This window comes from Myodes glareolus, chromosome 9 (genome assembly GCF_982192425.1).
Source record: "Myodes glareolus chromosome 9, mMyoGla1.1, whole genome shotgun sequence".
Lineage (NCBI taxonomy): Eukaryota > Metazoa > Chordata > Mammalia > Rodentia > Cricetidae > Myodes > Myodes glareolus.
Window position 1 is genome coordinate 69,964,808 of NC_142034.1, and position 21,864 is coordinate 69,986,671.

At 36.0% G+C, this 21,864-nt stretch overlaps 1 protein-coding gene across 10 annotated transcripts in view; it reads right to left on the reverse strand.

Annotated features, from left to right (window-relative positions):
* Rapgef6 (Rap guanine nucleotide exchange factor 6) overlaps window positions 1-21,864 on the reverse strand; it is a 174,003-nt gene that overhangs the window by 96,606 nt on the left and 55,533 nt on the right. For all 10 annotated transcript variants that reach the window (XM_085694951.2, XM_085694949.2, XM_085694952.2 and 7 more), the window contains one exon: window positions 14,802-14,945. In XM_085694951.2, coding sequence (XP_085551077.2) covers window positions 14,802-14,945 — 144 coding nt within the window. The remainder of the gene's footprint in view (window positions 1-14,801; window positions 14,946-21,864) is intronic.

The following is a 21,864-nucleotide window of genomic DNA, read 5'->3' on the forward strand; positions in this document are numbered from 1 at the left end:
CAGTTTGGCTGGCTTATAAGTAAAGATGACATCATCTTGTTGTACCAATTATCTCACAGTATTTGCTATTCCAGAAACCAGTACGGTGAACCTATCATGCAAAATCTCATGGGGGTGACAATACCATAAGAAACCCACAGTCCAAACTACACTCAGCATGCAAACTCAACAAGCAGTGTCATGATACTCTCCTCTACTGTCCCTTCAACATACAATGACTAATCCTTTAATTACTGATAGAAACAAGGTCAGTAATTTGTTAAAAACCCAAAATAAATGACTATGTGAATCAATTATTTTTCATGATCATCAAGTTTAGAAATTATCAAGTGAGGTCAGTGCAACAAAGGATGGAGTTGTGACTGATACAGTTTAGAATCACCACTACAGGCTAAGCACTGAAGAACACACTTACCCTGCATATGAAATGCCAGCATGTTAAGTTATACAGACAAAATTTTTAGCTTTAAAAGGAGAATTTGACTACTGTGAGATCAAAAAAGCTTTCAATAATTACAAAAGTTTTTAAAATAAATATGTGAATGATTTAGTTACTAAAATATGCTATTTATATATATAATTTATAAACAAAATATAAACTAGAATATTAAAAATTATGCTACATAGAAAACAAAAGATAAGGCTCTAATAGTTAACGCTATAAGCATGCTTCCTCTTTATTTCAACTACTGATAACACTAAAACAAAACAGAAAACAGCTAATAATAAACAAAGGAAAGCTAACACACCTATAAGGCAGTATAAAAAAACGAAACTAGATTTTCACTAATTTCAGGCATGCAATCCACCCCCCAATATGCACAGTGAAATGGTACAAGCTCTATTTAGAGAGATGTTAAATGCAAAAAGAGAAGAACAAAAGTAAAACTGCCATTTACAAAATAACAAACAGTCAATTCTCCATTTTATGTAAGCATTTGATCTTTGAAACATAAACTGTTAAACATACTGATTTTCAGAATAAATCCTACTGAAGCAGTTCAATACTGAAAAATAAATCAGTGATTCACACCAGCTTCTGTCCCACCCTCTTTCCTTCCCATGCCTTAGAGGAATGAATCTGTAGTTATCAAACATGGTTAACTCTAATTATATTGCCCCTTAGTAATTTCTGCCTTCAAGCTGCTTGTCCTATCTACTCCTCATCATTCCTAAGAAAGCGAGTACCAAAGGAAGTCAGAGTATCAAAGCTTTCCATCTGCTCTTTTATAAGAAACAGTATTCTTCAGCACACTGATGTGTTCACTGATTGCCTGCATGCCTGCTATCAAAAATCTTTGTCAAAACCACGAGAAGTCCATATGCACTATGAAATATGATATATCCTTAGGGAGTGATTGAGGAAGAAAGAGCAAGAAGGGAGAGGAAAGCTGTTATCATCAACGAAGGTGATGTAAGCTTCTATAATTAGAATCAGCGCAACAGAAGGAACAATAAAAGGCACCACCATGCTTCTACTTTGCCTACCCAAGGTAGCTATAACCAGGCATTTTTTATATACAGAGGAAGGAACACATTTTGCACACAGAAGTCAGCCAAGTATATATTATTAGAGCATAGTTTTACGACAGTATTTCTTTTAAAAAACAAAATCTAATAATTTAAAAATCAATAAACAAAAGAAAATAAAATCTCATTTTAAAATTAAACTGCTAAGAATACTTTATCTGAACCTGATCATACTATTATCTCTAATTTAAATATGTCATTTTATAATACTGTGGAAACTGAATATAGAGCATAGTTCTGAGCGAACAGAGAACAGATCAATCTAAAAAGCAGTAATAATCAATGAAAATTTGTCTGCCAATTAAGGAGTTGTTATACTTATCTACCTGGAATGCTGTCACAAATTATCCTTAGACTGCTGACATGCAATAATACCTGAGATAGTTTAGACAATTATCCAAAGAGTTTTCTTTAGCAATTGTTGTGCAAACAGTCACAAGTATGATACTCTTTCTCATTCTGGGTCCCTGGGCACATCCACACGAGTTAGTGTCATCCTTAGAGAAGCAGGAACTGCCCCAGAAGAAACTGTATGCCTGGCTGTCTTCCTCTAACACTACTAAAGTTCATATTCAGTGAATTAAAACAAAAAACAAAACATGACTACTGAGGAGTTATCAATATTTATACAGAAAGTCATTTTTATTCTTTTAACTCCGCAAGGAAATAATCAGTCATTTACAAATTTATACATAAAAGCTGTTTGTCAACAGAAGAAAAACTAGGAGAAGCAAACATGTAGCACAGTATGAATGCTAAAATGATATTTTGGAAATGTTTTAATTGACAAAAAGGCAGAATATATAAGTAGTTAGCATCATCCAAATAAAAGTCTGTGCAAATAAACATTCGTTTGAAAGTTACTGCCAGTACTATTTCCAGCTCTGAGGACCTTGCCTTAATTTCTTTAATATTCTTCTATATGTTTTCATTTCTACAAAAAGCTTATATTTTACCAAAACTTTAACAATTCTTTAAAACTCTGATATTCCTCCAACTTTTAATGTCAATTGTATCAATCCAGTACTTTTTATCTGTGGACTCACAGCCATGCAGTTAGGTATAAGCACTTCCTATCAAGAACTTTGTTACTTTCCAGAAGGACCGTGAACCAGATTTTACTAGGAGATATAGACAGTAGTGGAGAACTGGAGGGAGGGAGGGAGGGGGGGAGGGGGAGAGAGAAAGAGAGACAGAGAGATATCTGTGAAACTTTTTAAGGTAGAAGGCACCAGAAAAACTATAACCCTTGTACACAGCATTCTGAGTTGTAAGTAGAATGAAAGAGGAGCTGCAGAGTCTCAGATCTCCTGGAACTGGAGCGATGGACACTGGTGAACCACCATGTGGGTGCTGGGAGCTGAATCCAGCTCTTTTAGAAGAGCAGCTGGAGCTCTTCACCACTGAACTATCTCTCCAATCCATAAGTCTGCTCTCCCTTTCATCATGGGGATATAGCTGATTCAGGCTGAGCCACATCACCAACCTCAAGTTCAAGTAAATCCTACTTGGAGGTTGGAAACATCTTAAGAAATTAATCTACCTGTGAAATGGAGAAAGGCAAAGAAGAGTTTGTACTGTTTTGCTAACACACCTCAAACTGCAAATTTTGAGGTGTGCATGGTGATATTTAGGTTAAGATGAGAAGGCAATACACTTGAAGGACGAAGACAAGCACCCAAATGAGGGCAATGTGGTGCACAGAAGCAACAGGCCTAAATCAAGATTTCTGCAAAGAATCCTCTGAAATAAGTGGCACTAAGCCATTCACTGCAAATAAGGGATGGCTATGAACATTAAGATTCAGTTTGAACCAGAAGAACCCCCCAAACAAACAAACAAACAACCCCAAAAATGAATGGAAAGGCTATGTCTGCAAATAAAGAAGCTGCTGCCATACTGTATTTGGCAGTAGTGGGCTCACTGTGAACACTAATGTCAAGTTAACTTATACTTATTTTCATCTGTTACCATACTTAACTTCATTTATTTTAATGCATTTAGGAAAGTGTTGGCAATAGAGTGTTTTACAGACTACCAGACACTATGCAAAGTCCTTTAATAAACCTATAAGTTATCAATCCAAACATACCAATAACTCCAGAATTATAACACCATCAACAAACCCCACAAATCAAAAAACATCCAGACCAAAATAAAGCTCACACAATAAAGCTAAGCATACTTATCTAAGTACAGATGTTGTTACTGAGACAAGCAAATCACTCTGAGGATACAATGAGGCTCTCATTTTTAAGTCAAGTGCAATGTAATATAAAGAGTAAATATACACATTTGATGGGATGTAGTAAAAGCACAGGTGCATGCTTATCCTTTCCAAAAAGAAAAAGATATGGAATTGAGTTCTGAAGATTAGTTTTTAGGTAAAAATATCAAAAAAAAAGGGAAATCTAAAGTAAAATGACTAATACAAGAGATTTATATAAAAACATGGCCTTTTTAAGAACCAACAACCTGGCATGGTTAAAACATAGGAGATACATAAAAAGGAAAGACAAAACTGGAGAGATGAGGACTTGTGCTATTCAATTTGGTAGTTACTAGCTACTATGTATCTATTTAGTTACTTGTATTTATTCAAAACTAAATATAGTTAAAACTTTAGATACCGAGGTACATTAGTCACACGTTAAGTGCTCATGGACCACATGTGGGTGGCTACTACGAATCTGAGCAGCATCAACATAAGACACTTGCACCATAGCAAGTTCTCCAGGACAGACAGGTCTAGAATATGCATGTACTCATATGTTGGATCACTGCAACTTCTCTGACAGATTGTGGTAAACCACAAAAAGAATTAAGAATTTAAAACAAGGACACTGTTAGAACTCCATCTAGAATTTACAAAAGAAAAGTTAATAGACCAGTTGGTGGCAGGGGGTGGGAGAATTTGGAGAATAGGGCTAGCAGTAGGGGAGCAAGCTCAGAACAGGTTTTAAAACCAAGTACAGTAATGACTAAGTACATATGTCTTCATAAGAGATTATATAATACTTTTCAGCTTAAAAAAATGTTCCCAATTAAATGAAAACAGTTTGTACAGTGAGCTTGGGTAATGGTATAATAGTCCTATGAAGAAAATTAAGATAGGGTGGCACATGGATGAGGCAGGAGCATCATGAGTTCAGAAATAACCTAAGTTACATAATAAGACCTGTCACAACAAAGTGAGTAGTTAGAGTAATGACAGAGAAAAACTGAAAGAGGAATATATTTTAAACAATTGATGGAAAAATCTAGAATTAGGCAACAAGTGTGCACTTATGCTCCAAGTACCTAAACAAAAGCCCAGTGAACAGGCAGACAAAGTATTAGCGCCACTGATTTAGAGGCAAAGCAATCAAAGCACAAAACATTTAGATGAACTATGCCCTCACACAGTAGAGGACGAACTGGCTCATCCAGATGTGGGACTCTCTCTATGTGGCTTAATTACAGATTTTACTCACTATAAATATTTTTTATAAACATCTTTGTATTATTTCTAAATACTAAATACATCTTCCTCAAAGGTCCATGGTCTGAGAATATTTAACGATGTACAAATGGCTGTAAAGTATGAAAACACACTGAATATCCCAAGGCAATAGGAATACTTAAAAATCTTAAAACAAAGCTGGTGGTGGAGCATCTCTGTGAGTTCAAGGTCAGCCTGGTCTACAAGAGCTAGTTCCAGGTTAGGCTCCAAAGCTACAGAGAAACCCTGTCTTGAAAAACCAAAATCCAAACCAAAACAAAAAAACCCTTAAACCACAGTGTACATAAGTATTAGAATTTCTAAGCAGTGATAGTAAAATCTGGCCATATCAAGTGCTGCTAAGGAGGAGGAACAAGTTACTTTTTCCTCTTAGACAATGGGAAAGAATACAACAAACAATGGAGAACCTGCAGGCACCAGAGAAAAAGAGGTTCTTGGTTTTGTTTTAAATGATATTAAACATAATATTTAATATATGATCTAGTCACCTACTCCTGAGTATTAACTTAAGGAAACTGAAAATGAATGTATCAATAAAGATACATTTATACACAAATGTACAAATGTATCAATAAAGATATATACACAAATGTTCATAACTGCCCCCAAGTGAAATAATTAAATACCAATAGGTAGAAAATGAACTAAACTGTGGCCTACTAAAATAATGGAGTATTATTATTCAGCAAAAAAGTGGAGGAATAATAAATACATAATATGGATACATCTCACAACTACTAAAACAAGTATAAGATGACAGGCACAAAGAATAATGTAACATATGAAATCAAATAATTATAGACAATAAAATTAATTAATACTGAGAGAAAGAAGACTGGTGGTTGCTTATAGACATTGATTTAGGAAAGGATGGATTACATAGGGAGATAAAGAAGCATTTGGGAGTAATCCTGATCTTGATCATGCTGACTGCCTGTGTATGATGTGGCATTCCCTTCTATATGCTGTGAATATGTTTTATTACCATTGGTTAATAAAGAACTTATGTTGGGCCTATGCCAGGCATGAAATTTGAACAGAGATATGAGAGAAAGTAGGAGGAGTCAAGGAGACACCATGTAGCTTCCAAACCAGAAAGACACCAGCTGCCAACCAGAACCTGAAGGGTAGGCCACAGTCTTGTGGCAACACATAGATTAATAGAAATGAGTTAAATGTAAGAGTTAGCTAAAAATGTGCCTAAGCTACTGGCTGAGCAGTGTTGTAATTAATACAGTTTGTTATTTTTCGGGTCAGGGCAGCTGGGAGCAAAAGAGCAGCCTCCGCCTACATGTGTATAATATCAAATTGTGTACTTCAAGTATGCATCACGTACTAGCTACAGTTCAATAAAGTTAAAAAGACACATAAACTGTTACAAAGACTGAGGTTTTAAAGATATCACTACTAGAGTGAACTCTGGAGGCACAGATCATAACAAAAGCTGTTTGGGAGGTTGAGACTGCAAGTTTTGACTCTGACCTGGCTACAGACTGAATTCAAGCACAGCCTGGGCAGCTTTAGAGACCCTGTCTCAAATGTAAGATGAACACTGAGTATGCAGTGCAGCTATGAAGTGTGAGGTGTTGAGCTCAACCATTAGCACTACACTCTTTTAACATTAAAATATTTTCACATTGAGGTTATGACTGCCATTGGAAGCATGAATAACATCACAAGACATTTATGCATGCATTAAGACATCACAATAAAACTATTATGTATAGTTAATAAACTCTAAAATATTTTAAATGAATAAGCCATTTTTTCAGTTATTCTGTTTTGTGTGTGTGAACCCATGTACATGTATGCAAATTAAATCTAGGGCCTTAATGCATGCTAGGCAAGCACTTTACCACTGAGATATATTCCCAGCTCTTTGGCAATTATTCTAAGTTTTTAGTTAGAAAAACATAAAAATCTATGTAAAATCTTTAATACTCACAAAATCATGATGTACATAGAGGTTATGCACTAAACATTAAGTGTGATAAAGAAAACAGTGGTAAAGTATTCTGTACAACTTTTAAGAATTTTATGCCTTTAGCACGCTATCAAGAAAAAGTTGATAATAGGTTGGCAAACTAAAAAAAGACTATCAAAATGCAGGCGGGTGAATTTCTGTGAGTTTACAACCAGCCTGGTACACACACGAATTCCGGGCCAGCCAGAGCTACATAGCAAACAAAGACTAAAAAGCAATTCAGCAATTTTTTTTTTTCTATGAATTCCTGACAGTAAGACAAAGGTAATAAAAACTACAAGACTTTACAGTGGCTATACCAAGAGTAAATGCTTTCAGAGAAACTAATACTGTATTTTTCTTTTTTAAAAACTTGCAGTCTCATGAATTTATTCATAAGTTTTCTTAAAGAAGCAACCATGCCAGGTGGTGGTGGTACACGCCTTTAATCCCACCACTTGGGAGACAGAGGCAGGTGGATCTCTGTGAGTTCAAGGCCAGCCTGGTCTATTGAGCAAGTTCTAGGACACCCAAGACAACACAGAGAAACCCTGTCTTGAAAACCAAACCAAACCAAACCAAACCAAACCAACAAACAAAAAACCAACCCAAACGTAACAGTTAAATTTGGTACATTTTTGTATAGGTACATATTGTATGTTAAGCATATTTTCCTTAAGTTCATTCCCTCTAATGGCCCCTTTCTTACCTCCTCCCTAGACAATTACATTTCTATTTTAATCATATATTATATTCATACATATGTGAACACACATATACATGCACCTGGTTTTATGTGGTTTTATGTAAAATCTAACAAATACAAATGAGATAAAACACAAATTTGTGACTGGATTAGTTTGCTTAATGAATCCTCTAGTTGCATCAGTTTTCTGCAAACAATATAACTTTATTCTTGTGTGTGTGTGGTGTCATATATATGTGGTAGTTAGAAAATAACCTCAGATATTGGTCTTAGGTGCTGTCCACCTATTTTGAAAATATTTCCCAGGCTTGGAACTTGCTAAGTAGGGTATAGACTGGCTGGCCAGGTAGTCCTGGAGACCAGGATCTGCTTATTTCCACCTCCTCGGTGCTGGGGCCACAGGCTTGGACTACCACATTAGCCTTTTAGAATGTGGGTTCTAGGGATGGAACTCAGGTTTCACATTTGCAAGGAAAGCACTTTACCATGGAGCCATCTGTCTAGTTCTCATTCTACTGGGCACACACAGCACACTGCCTCCATTTCTCTGCTGTTAAACACTAAGCTGGTTTGCACCTATTTTTACTAGTACTGTAATGAGTATGGTTGTGCAAGTGCCTCATCTCTGTGATACACTGACAAAGTTTTTCCTGGCGATACCTAAGAGTAGTGCAGCTGGCTCATTTGGCAGACCTACTCTGAGCTTTGAGAAGTTGTCATATTGATTTCTGTCAAGGTTGAACTAGTTCACATTCTCATGAAGAGTGTCAGTATAGCATTTTCTAAATTGCCTGAAGTATATCCTTTCTAAGAAATAAATGTATTGATTCAAGATATCACATATGTAAGTTCTGGTAAATCCTTTTCTAACGGAGTCTCACTGGTAATCATCAGGCTTGTCTCAGTTATCAATTAAGTTCTCCTCAGGATTTACCAAATTCCTGACAGCACACAGTAGGGAAACTACCCAACACAAACAGCCATCCAGGCTTCTACATGCCAAAATGCCACTTAGAGTTATCATCTGAGGAAATCCTGAGGATCAATTGCTTGTTCTAGTCTACTCATGAAACCAAAAAAATATAAAGATGACTTTCTTCAGCACACAGGAAGGCTAAAAGCAAATGACTCATATGTGAACCACAGACCTCAAGAGGAAATACAGATTCTGTGTCTTATGATACGACACCCAAAACAAATAAACAAAAATCTGGGGAAAGAACATTAAAATTGAGACTAAACGTACAAGCAGCCGACATATGTGTGGCGCTCATGCAGGTGCTCTTTATTTAACTCATCATACAAAGAGAGCCAAATGGTAGAAGGATCCTTTGATTTGACAGTTCTATATCTTGTAATTTTCTAGAGTAATTAACATACTGGAATACATATTCAAATTGATATTTCATAGGAAATCATTTTAACAAACAAAAAACTAGAAGTAAGTTTAATGACCAAGTATTAAAAGTTCAATGAACAAAGAATGACATATTTCTATAATGAGCATCATGCACCAAAGAACAACATTGTGGGCTAGACGTGGCGGTTATGTTTTTATAGTTCTAGCTATTAGGAATATAATGCCAAGCTAGGAAAATCTCTGGAGCCCAGCAGTTTGAGACAAGCCTGAGCACCACAGTGAGATGTTATATTAAACAAAACAAAATAAAACAATAACCCTCAGCCATCTCTCCATCCCTTAAATATTTAAGTTTAAAATTGTAGAACACAAGGACATCCAGCAAAGGAAGGTCTTTAGGATTCTAAACAGATCTGATCAGAAAATATCTTCATCATGTCATTTTATATTTGTTCAAACAAACAAACAAACAAACAAACAAACAAACAAACAGAAAAGAATTCTACAGACTGTAACTAAAAAAGTGCCACAAAACACTAAAGGTCACTTTATTAGGACAACACAGATTTCTTAGTAGAATTTTTACAGCCTAGTCCAGGATGTCATGGCATACTTCAAGTACTGAAAGAGATTAGCTGCCATTTGAGAATATTAGTCTCAGTAGAGCTCTTCTGAAGAAATTAAGGCAAAAGAAGTCATCATAAGACTAATCTCATAAAAAATACTCAGGGACACCCTCGAGGAGTGTAAGACAGATCACTACCATCAGTGAAATGAAAAATGTAAAACTCAGAAAAAATAAAACAAGAATGAGAAAGTAATCTAACCTTAAAATACAGTAAACTATACAGATCAACAACAGGAAAAGAATAATCAAAATGATGAAGGGCTGAGCACCACACTTAGCATATGTTTGGCCCTGGGTCCAAGATCCTCAGTCCCAAATAAACAATAAGAAGAAAATTAATAAATGATAGGAATATGCTTTTGTCAATAGTAATCTTGCATATAAACAAATTCTTCAATTAAAACAATTGATGAAATATGTATGTATGTATATATGTATGTGTGGAGAGAGAGAGAGAGCGAGCGAGCGAGAGAGAGAGAGAGAGAGAGAGAGAGCGCGCCAACCATATGGGGCCTTCAGAAATGACACACACAGAATGAGGTGACAGGCTAGACAAGGCAGTCCATGTAAACAGAACCAAAAGCAGGCAGATACAGAGACACTTGTACCTGAAAACAGACTAAGAATTAGAAATTGATACAACTGTATAGAATCAAACAATAGAGATGGAGCCAGCACTAGAGCATTTGAAAGAGGGAAAAAAAAATAAAACCACTTAAAACAAGTGAAAACAATTTAACAAAACTTACAGAATATAGCAAAAGCAGTACTAAGAATTTTTTTATCAATATTACCTACAGCAAAGAATAGAATATCAAATAATGTAATGGTGCACCTCAATGACTTATATAAGCAAACCTAAACCAAAATCAAACCAAAATAAATAAAACAAAAAGAAACAGCAAAGAGTGGAGACAATAATACAATCAAGCGTGGAGGGAGATGCCTGCAGCTATGTACTCCAAGCTAGATGATTAGTGAGTTTCTGAGAATTTTCCAGGCTCTACCTCCCACTTTACCACAGGAGCACTAAGATTATCATAAGTTTATCACTGCCCATGGTTTATACGGGACATCTAAGGAATTAAATTCAAACAAAGTTGCATTTATTCATTTGTTTGCTTTTCTCCTTCAAATACAAAATCGACAAAACTTTTCTAAAGGGGAGGAGAGCAGAATAGTGAAATTGCCTCAAAAACTAAGTAAAAAGAAGACAAGGATGTAGCTTAGTGGGGAGAACTTGAACTCAATATAAAAAAACTCATTAATAAAAGGGATTAAGAGAAGGAATTAGCAAACCAAATTTGGTGGTGCACACCTTTAATCCCAGTACTGTGACCTCTGTGAGTCTGAAATCACCCTGATATATATATATATAATATATAAATATAAATAATGTAATGGTGTAATGGTATATATATTAGAGAGAGAGAGAGAGAGAGAGAGAGAGAGAGAGAGAGAGAGAGAGAGAGAGAGATAGTGAGACTCACAGTAGCAAACACATAATCCCAGTACTGGGAAGGTGGAGACAGAATAATCTCCGAGGTTTACTGACCAGTCAGCCTTGCCTACTTGGTGAGTTTCAAACCAATGAGAGATCCTGTCTTCAAAAAAGACAGTTAAGAGGGCCTGAGAAACAACATCTAAGTTTGTTTTCTGGCCTCCACATGTATACTTGCAAACACATTATGTGTATACTAGAAAGCAAACAAAATATATTACAGTAGAACAAAGTATAAACATCCTATAGTCCTCTTTGTAAATTTGTTAAAACCCAACACTGCTTCTTGATAAAAAACCTAGTCAATTATGGAGATAGACCCATACCAACATTATGCTGAAAGGGGAACGCTGAAAGTACTTCCTTCATGTCTGACATGTCCACTTTTACTACTTATTCATTATAGAGTTTATGGAAGTTTTAGTCAAGGAAACTAAAAGGTACTAATAAAAGTATTACAAATATAAAAGAGAGAAAGGGATAACAAATGATGTGATTCTCTACAAAGAAAACCCTAAAAACTCCAGCAAGATTAATAGAATTGAAAAATAAATTGGGTAAAATTTGCACAATTTAAATAAGACATCATGCAGATGCTGGAGAGAGAGTTTCTAACATCGGAGCCTGAGTTTAGTCCCTAGTATTAATGTTAAAAAAAAATGCCAGAAATAGTGTGGATGCTTATAATGTAGTAGTGGGGAGGCAGCAATAGGCCCTGGCTAGTCAGTAAGAGCTTCTTTCACGAAAAAAGAAAAAAAAATTAAGAAAATAAACCAAATACAAGGTGGATGGTGCCAAAGGAATGACACCTGAGGTGGTTTTTTGGCTTCCCTTTGCATGAGCACCTACACACTCATTTAAAAATCAGTAGTTTTAGAAAAATTAGTACAAGGTCTCACAGAATAGTGCTGGCAGGCCAGAAACTTGCTATATAGACAAAGTTGGCCTTGAACTCACAGAAATCTATCTTCCCCTTCCTTTTGAGTAAAAGAATTAAAGGTGTTTGATATTACATCAGGACTCAGTACTGCACACACACACACACACACACACACACACACACACACACACACACACGAAGCTGCTGATAAAGATAATACAAAAGCAGTATAATTCATAAGAGCAAACAGAATGTTTCAACCCCATTCACTTAAAAAATTATAAAAGCAAACCTAGTAATGAATTTAACAAGGGGAGTCACAGACTTCTAAAATGATTTTTTTCTATGTTCATATACTGAGAATTCGTATTGCTAAGTTTAGGGGCTGGCTCACTGGTTGGGAGTGTGTACTGTTGTTGTACAGCACCAGAGTGCAGGTCCCAGGAATCACAAGGGTAACTCATAATCTCTTTCAACCCCAGCTCGAGGGCATCCAACACCACTTTTCCGCTTCCATGGGAACATGTACTTATGTGCTGAACGTATACAAATATTGTTAATACCCATACCACCCAAAGCAACTTGCAAGTTTGATGCAATCCCTATCAAACCAGGATTGATCACTCTCAACAATGAGAAAAAAATTCTTTGGAAGCACAGACAACCTCAAATAGCAAAAAAATACTACAGAAAACGAGAAGAAAACTGTAGGTATTACAGTACCTGACTTCAAAACACAGCACTAAACAACAGTAAACTGAAAACGTTGGTACTAGCATAAGAACAGATACATAGATCAACAGAAGAGGCGATGACATTCTGAAAAAATCCATACATCTAGAGTCAACAGATTCTCAACAAGATACTAAAACCACTGGAGAAAGAAAAGTCTTTTAATAAAGATTGCGAGGAAAATGTGTATCTCTAATCTTGCACAAGAGACCAAAGACATGAATCTTCAAAACTACTAGAAAACTTTGAGAGGATACATTTCAATGTTGACTATAGACAGAGTTTGAATAAAAGCCAAATAAGAAGACACCAACAATAGGAATAGTAATAACAAACAACTAAAAGTTTCTATATGATAACGAAAACAATAAAGAGAAAAGAATATGAAAATTTCAACTATTCATCTGACATAAGATTAATATCTATAAAAAATAAGAAACTCAAACAGTAAGAAAAGCCCCATGTAATCCCATTGAAAAAAATGGGCAAATGGTCAGATAGAGGTGCCACTGGAAAAAAAAAGGTAACGATCAGAACACTTTTCAAAAGGTAGAAATACAATGATCAATAAATGTAATCTTAAGATGTCTATTATAATTGCTCAACAAATCAAAATTATGATGAGATATCATCATAGCCATCTAGGAAATCAACTGTTAAAAGGACAGACAAACCAAAAAACACAAAATGCTGACAGGGAAAAGACACTCTCATGCTTTATAGGTGAGCTTTAATTAGAAGAATCATTATGGAAGAGAGTATGGAAGCGCCTCAAAGAGCTGAGAACAATTGGGTGTGCTCTTGCCCTTTTATCTCAGTATTGCGTTTATCACAATTCAAAGCCAGCCCTGACTACATAGCAACATTCGGTCTAAAACAAAAGACAGCGAGACAATCTAAAAACACATCTGTATAAGAGAGCAGTCCATTCCTTGGGATACAAGAAATCACTGCATGAATCATGCTTACTGTAGGGCATTATGAGGGTACCCACCAATGAATGAATAAAGACAAAATATGCTGAGGTATTGGTTGTAAATTCTGGAACCAGTATTGTTTATTTTCAGCAAAAGAACATATTCAAATTAATTAAACTAGGCAAATGTGACAGAATCTTTAAAACTGATTTAAATCCCATTCTTGTTCTAGTAAACCACTTCCCTGACTATCTTCCTCTATCCTGCCACAGAATGAGAACATTTCTGTCCTGACAACCAAAAGAACAGACCCTTGTTAATTTTTTTGCAACCAACTATCCCAGCACTCTAATACTATCATTTAAACACAGACCAAAGTGAGACAGTTGTTGTAGGGCAACTTAACAGTTCTGAAATTCTGTGATGCTGACTCCTTGGAAGATATAATTATGGAGTTGTCCCTTGACAATGTACATGAACCTATTCTTCCTCAAATTATTATTTCTCAATTTAACCACTTCTCAGTCTAAAAAGATATTATCTGCAACAATAGTCAAAAGATTTCTAAAGTAGCAGCTTCCTTTCTCTGGTTTTTACAAAGCCCAATGCTTCATCTGCTTCTTTTCAAGTATTTGTATGTGAAGAAGTAACTTTAATGCATAGTGCTACACTAGCGCCTGGTTTATGTATGACTAAAAGTCCCATAGGCCAAGGGAAGAACTGCCACCATTTTCTTGTGTATATCTTCATCACATTAGGAAAAGTCTCCCCACTAATCTACTGCCTGAGTTCTCAGACTCAAACTGCATCCTATTCAGACACTATAAAGTCAAGAAAATTCATACGTATATCTAAGAAGCTACAGCAAATATTTACTTTGGTTAATTATTTAAAGTAAAACAAAGCTAAAGCAAAATTACCCAGATAAGAAGATTTCTAATAAATTCAACAGTCAAACAGAATTGTTTTTAAAAATTGTTATGTTTATTTCACCTTAACTATCACACATGGAGATCAAAAACCATCTAAAATATATTTTAATGAAAATCAAGGATCCATGAATTAGTCTAAAATATACTCACCGAAAGGTAGTTATTAACATCCACTCCATCAGTTATGGTTTGGCGCTCTCCTTTACAGTTAATTTTCCGAAACCTTCGTCGAGACTGTCTGGCAGGAATTTCTCTTTGTAAAATACTATCTTCATTATCTTTGGAATTTTCTACCTGAAATACATGTTCACATTCCTGATTAAATAACCAATTTTTCCATCTTACTGACAGTCTATGAAGTCTTAACAGACTCATAAGGAAGCTTCATTTGCTTCTGCCAAGAAAGTATCTGAAGAAACAGTCTACACAACGCAATGTTCTAGCTGAAAAAGATTAAAGACCATGTTTTTATAAAGAACCAGAGACCACAGTTTCCTTTCAGGAAACTGTCTGTCTTGAGCACATAAACATATATCCGCTAAGTAAAGACTCTTACCAGAAATGAAGACAGCTAACTACACCTACACATTCAATAATTATAACTTGGATGTTAGTCTAATTACAAACTGCCTGATTATGCACTTATTTTATTTAGCAAACAATCATAGCTTTCATTTTAGTGAACTACTGAAAAACAACTTTTATTCTTTGAGTAGAGATACTTTGGTGTTCATTTTAATGCACAACAACAGAGTCAGAATGGCAACTTTCAAAAACGACAGAGAAGCTAACTAACAGTTACGGAGATGGCTTAAAATGAATATGCATATATACGTTTCACTCTACAACACTATCTAGGTAAAAAAAAAAACAAACCAAAATGAAACCCCCAATGACTGGTACCTTTCAAGTTGAGCTGGCAGGACCTATTTGCCAAACCTGTAATGTTGATACAAGACTGCTGATTACACAGTATATAATTACTGTAAAAAACCAACAATATGTTTTAAAGATTTATTTTTTATTTATGTGTATCTGTGTGTAGAAGTCTGTGTGAGACAATATCACAGATGTGCAGGTGCCTAATGAGGCCAGAAGAGGGCATCGATTCCCTGGAGCTGGAGTTAGGGGTGACTGTGAGGGTTGTGAGCTGCTCTATGTGTGTGCTGGGAACTGAACATGATTCCTCTGCAAGAGCATTCTCTTCAGCCCCCAAACTTAAATCTTCTTATGAATGTATACTGGTAAGTTTTAAACTATACTTTATACTAAACTAATATTCCAGAAATGGTTTTTTTTTTTTTTTTTTTGACTACGACTACTCTTCCTGCTAATGTCATGCTAGCACAGAATATGCTCTAAACACTGAATTAAACAGTTCGGTTAGCAATCAATTTCCAGCTCCCATGCTCATTTTCCAAAGCTCATTTCTCAGGAGGTCAATTCTATTTGACCATGTTCCTCTCCCAATGTCCTTTTGTTCAACACTTGTCAGTACCATCCCACATTGGAGTTTTAACCACTTTAGCCTTAGAATACATCCATCTATTGTGATCCTGCGGCTTTAGACAAGTTCTCCAATCTAATCCTATAGTCAGATAAACTACCATGAAAAATCATTGTGTTAGGTCTCCTAATTCGATAATGAACTGCTAGAGTTTACTATATCAATTCAAATTTAAAAAAATTTATTTTATGTGTATGGAAATTTGGCCTGTATATATGTATGTCTGTGCACTACACATATGCCTGGTGTCCATATAGGCCGGAAGAGGGCATCATATGTCCTGGAACTGGAGTTAGACTGTTTTGAGCTGCCATGTGGGTGCTAGAAATTTATGTTGGGTCCTCTTAAAGAGTAGCTACTCTTTACCAGAGACATCTCCCTAGCCTGGATAAATTTAAACTCTTCCTCCTGATATTCAAAGTCACATATACCCCCATCTCTCCTAAACTGTTTATTGTTCTCAACACAGGCTCTTGTTCTGTATCTGTAGCTGGCCTTGAACTTGTAATATTCTTTGCTTGGGCATGAGACAACATACATAATCCCAAGATACTCTCAGAATTTCATCTAAAACAAAAATAACCAGCCCCCTTCTCCTCTGGGAAATCATCTCACGTAAAAGTTCTACAGACATGTACAATTTTCTAAGGATTTTTCAGAGATGCTATCTAACAGTTCTGTTCTGATCCAGGGGCGAAATGCTAAAATTGAGGAGCAGTTATGTTAGTGCTTTTGTAAATAACTTACACTCCTCTACTAAGTAACTTTACGGCAATGACTTCCTTACTATGTATCATCCTTCTCATTCTATCACCCACGTGTTAGCAACCATGAAAGACAGAAACTATTCTAGGTATTTACACGTAGAATCCTAAAAGCCTATTCCTTCCCTGCCAACATGTTGGTCTACTAAATTTAAGACTGATGGTTAATTCTGATTGTCAAGCTTATTAGATTAAGAATCACACAGGTGCCAGGAGGTGGTGGCACACGTCTTTAAACCCAGCACTCTGGGAGGCAGACAGGTGGTAGATCTCTGGTCTATAGAGTGAGTTCCGGGATAGCCAGAGCAGATACACAAAAATTCCTGTTTCAAAAAACAAAACCCCCCAGAAAGAAAAGAAAAAATGGAATCACATGGGGATTAAAAAAGACCTCCTTGACCAAACAGAAGACCTGGATATCAATCCACACATCTTCAAACACGTGATCTTTGATAAAGAAGCAAAAAAAAAAAAAAAGAAATGAAATGAAAAAAACAAAGCATATTTAACAAGTGGTACTGGCATAAGTGGATATTAACATGTAGAAAAATGAAAATAGATCCACATCTATCACCATGTACAAAACTCATGTCCAAATGGATCAAAGACCTCAACATAAAGCCAGCCACACTGAACCTTATAGAAGAGAAAGTGGGAAGTACACTTGAACGCATTGGCACAGGGAACCACTTCCTAAATATAACCCCAGCAGCACAGACACTGAGAGAAACAATTAATAAATGGGACCTCCTGAAACTGAAAAGCTTCTGTAAAGCAAAGAACACGGTCAACAAGACAAAACGACAGCCTGCAGAATGGGAAAAGATCTTCACTAACCCCACATCAGACAGAGGTCTGATCTCCAAAATATACAAAGAACTCAAGAAATTGGACACCAAAAGATCACATAATCCAATTAAAAAAAAAAAAAAGGAGTACAGACCTAAGCAGAGAACTCTCAACAGAGGAAACTAAAATGGCTGAAAGACACTTAAGGAAATGTTCAACGTCCTTAATCATCACAGAAATGCAAATCAAAACAACTCTGAGATTCCATCTTACACCTTTAAGAATGGCCAAGATCAAACACACTGATGACAACTTACGCTGGAGAGGTGGTGGGGAAAAGGGAACACTTCTGCATTGCTGGTGGGAATGCAAGCTGGTACAACCCCTTTGGATGTCAGTATGGTGATTTCTCAGAAAATTAGGAAACAACCTTCCTCAAGACGCAGTAATACCACTTTTGGGGGGAGGGAAGCAGAAAAAAATGTAGAGCTCAATAAATATCAATAATAAAAAAAAAGACCTCCTTGAAGTGTGTAGGTGAGTACTTCCAGAGACAAGACATCATGAGTCTAATACATCATGAGTGTTCTGATCCAATGGACTGATGCATAAGAACATGACAACATTACTGGGAGGTGGTAAAAGTTAGAGGGGGTGGGGCCTAGCTGGAGGAAGTAGGTCACAAGGATGTGCCCTTTTGGTTGTATCACTTTGGCCTCTTCTCTATTTCTTTCTTTGCTTGGATTCCAATATTAAAGTCTTATAATTGTGACTACTTAAGTTCAGACTTTTTTCTGTTTATGGAGGCAAGATCTCACAAACAGCCTGAACTGGTTTTGAACTCTTCATATTCTTCCTTGGGTCTCCTGAGTGCTGGGAGTAGAAGTGTGCATCAACCCGCTAAGCTCAGCTTCTGGTGATTTTAAAAAGGAATTCTAATTAGATGGAAACAACTTAAAAAGAAAAGCCCAAATGCCGTTTCTAAGGGAGCAGGATAGGAGAAAGGATGTGAAAAAGTTAATTTACTAAAGAACAAAAATCAATGAGAGAGAGAGAAAAAAACAAGAACAAAATAAATGGGAAACTATGATTATTATTAAGTCAAATCCAAGCTAACCAGTGATAACAATGAATATAAATGAAAGCTTTTCCAAGTAAAAATAAACCTCAAACCAAATACAGAAATAAGGAAACCAATTAAAGCTCATAAAATCTTTAATGTGAAGATTTTAAAATTATAGTCTGATATCTCTCTCAGAAAACAGAATCCTAAACTTGTTTTCAAATTTAGTTCTTTTTTTAGTTACCTGCCTTGTTGCTTCTACAACATACCAGAAAAAGGCCAACCCAAGGATGGAAGGCCTTATTTTGGCTCATACCTTGAGCACACAGTCCATAACAGCAAGGAAAAGAGGAGGGCAGGAGAGTGAGGGCTGCGACATTGTATCCACAGTGATCGATGCTGCTGCTCAACCCCCTCTCTTTTAGTCAGTCCTGGACCCAAGACTTGGGTTGGTGCTGTCCATATTTAAGGTCTGCCTTCCAACCTCAATTAACTTAATCTAGAAAATTCTTCACAGAAATGACCAAAAGTTTCTTTCTTTGAAACCTCACCAGGCTGATATCAGTATTAACCATAATAGGTTCAAACTACAGAGAACATGTTTAGCCAAGAGCTCATGTTGAGCTTTCTTTTATAAAACAAGAGAAGTTTAAAGTTTAGAAAAATCTAGATGAGTGAAATCTAGATGAGTGAATTAAAAGACCAAAGAAGGAAAAGGTATAAATCACTGTAAGAAATGCTTCAAACACTGTAAATCTCAGTATTTTGACAAAGTTCTTAACAATATTAGAAATTACAGTCTTACATATATATGTTCTACATATGCTCATAATCTATCAATTTCCAGAGGCATATATCAAATTAGTGGGAAAACACCATTTACTATAACCTCAGTTCTATATTAATTATACTTATGGTAAGATTCATGAACCTCATTCTTCTGTTCTTCCACCACCGTGATGAACTTTAGCTAGTCAAACGTCACCTTTGTTATAACCTAGCATGACCTCAATGCAGCAGAGTCATTTGTGCCCTCAACTCCACCTCAACAGCAGGATAATGCTCTGCTTCTTCTCTGCCCCCTTACCTTCATTTTCCCTTGTTGCTCTTCACAAAATCTCTATGCTTTCTAATAGAAAATATGTTTTTATTTTATCTTCATCATTTATCCACTTTTGAGACTTGAAGAAAATACTAACTACTGTCAGGGCTGAAGGCATTTTGACCCTCTTAAGCTGTTTCCTGACACACAACAGCAATTAAGGGTATTACAACCTGAGCCTGTGGATGATCGAGAAAGGCAGTGAGGCAACAACTGCTCAGTCTTTATTTCTTCACAAAATCCATTTTTTCATTTAATTTCAAAACTCATGCAACAATTACACTTATTTATGGGGCATATAGCAAATATACTGGCTGTATATCATTTTGTTTACTGAAACTACATTTAAAAGCTAAAATTAAAAAGAAAAAATCAATAATGTACAAAATCTTTTTAAGGATAATCTCAATCCAAAAATTCCTGAGGGTGAAAAGAAATCTTTGTAACTGTAACAAAATGCATTCCAGCAGTCCAGAGGACAGATTCACAGCCTCTTAAAAACAAGGTTACTTTTGTTTCCTTCTATTTTGAGACAGTATCTCACTGCAGCCTACACTGTCCTTGAAGGCTCAGCAGTTCTGCCTCACTCTCTGAAGTGCTCGGATTATAAACATGTGCCACCATGCCTTAGGCAACAAGATCACTTTGAAAGATATCATACAGTAGACTACATATCCAATGAATAAGGTGTCTGGCCAGCCAGTGCTACACAGAGACCTGTTCCTTCCACCCCCCCAAAAAGAAAAAGTGTGGCCAGGCACAGGCATTTCCAATCATCACTAGAGAACAAATATTTCAAAGAATTTTCAGTACTTTTAAAAAAAATTTCTGAAATTTTGGATCATTTTCTACTATAATTAATAAAATATTATAAACACAGCTGAGTCAGCAAAAACAGTTCTGAATTTAAAAATGAAATTTATGTTTTGATATTACTTTGTTGAAATTTTTATATAGCAGTTTTTCCTGAAATATTTAAGAACTGGAGAGAAATTGTTTATCATGAAATTTATCAACATGCATTCCCTAATGCCTAGAACTTTATCTCATGTTAGCATAGTACAGCTAACAAAAATCAGGAATTTGAAAGTACCTTACCTGCATGCCACACTGCTAACATGATTTACAGTTCTCCACTGTCCAATAGTCAACAGAAAAAAAAAAAATCAAACATTATGTGTAGTGGCATTTCAATAGTATTTTAATAAATAAAGACTGCCTGAAGATCTGAGAGTAAACAAGTTTCGTTGGTCAGCTTCACAGACCAGGTTATGATAACACACACATTTAATGCCAGTAACCACACTAGTTTTCACAGACACTGAGCAGTGCATGCCTTTAATCACGGTGGTGCATGCCTTTAATCCCAGTCCTAGAGAGGACTATAAAACGGTAAGAAACAGCTCTCAACACACAGCTTCATTCTGAGATTTTGGGAGGCAGGATCACCATTTCAGACAGAGGTCGAGGTAAAAGCCAGTGACTCTGGCTGTTTTGCTTTCCAGATCTTCAGGATGAACTGCAATTTCTGACCCTGAGTTTTTATTAATTGTGCTTCATTTGGTGCCCAACTTGTTGGGGTACGAATTCACGAAAATGCCGTTTACCTGAGGCTTTTTAGCCATCAGCCGAGGTAAGAGTTAGGAATGGAATTCCAGCTCTAGAAGCTGGATCCAAACCTAGTCACCTGGGTTTGGGAGAAAAACTAGTGCTCCGAGCTCCCATATGCCCTGGCTTAGCTTCCATGTAAAGATGGAAAATACACAGAGAATCTGGATACTCTATGTTATATTGTGTTTGAATTGTTTGACTGCTGAGGAACAAGCAACAGCTGCTAAAAGACATTAGGTTATTAATGCTGCTGGATTAATCCAACCTATATATTCTGAAAATGCCTTGACTTCAAGATTTAAGTCAAAAGATATGTTACTTTGAAGAAGAGATTTTGTTTTTGTTTCCAAAGGAAGTGTGAGGCTGTGGATTCATTC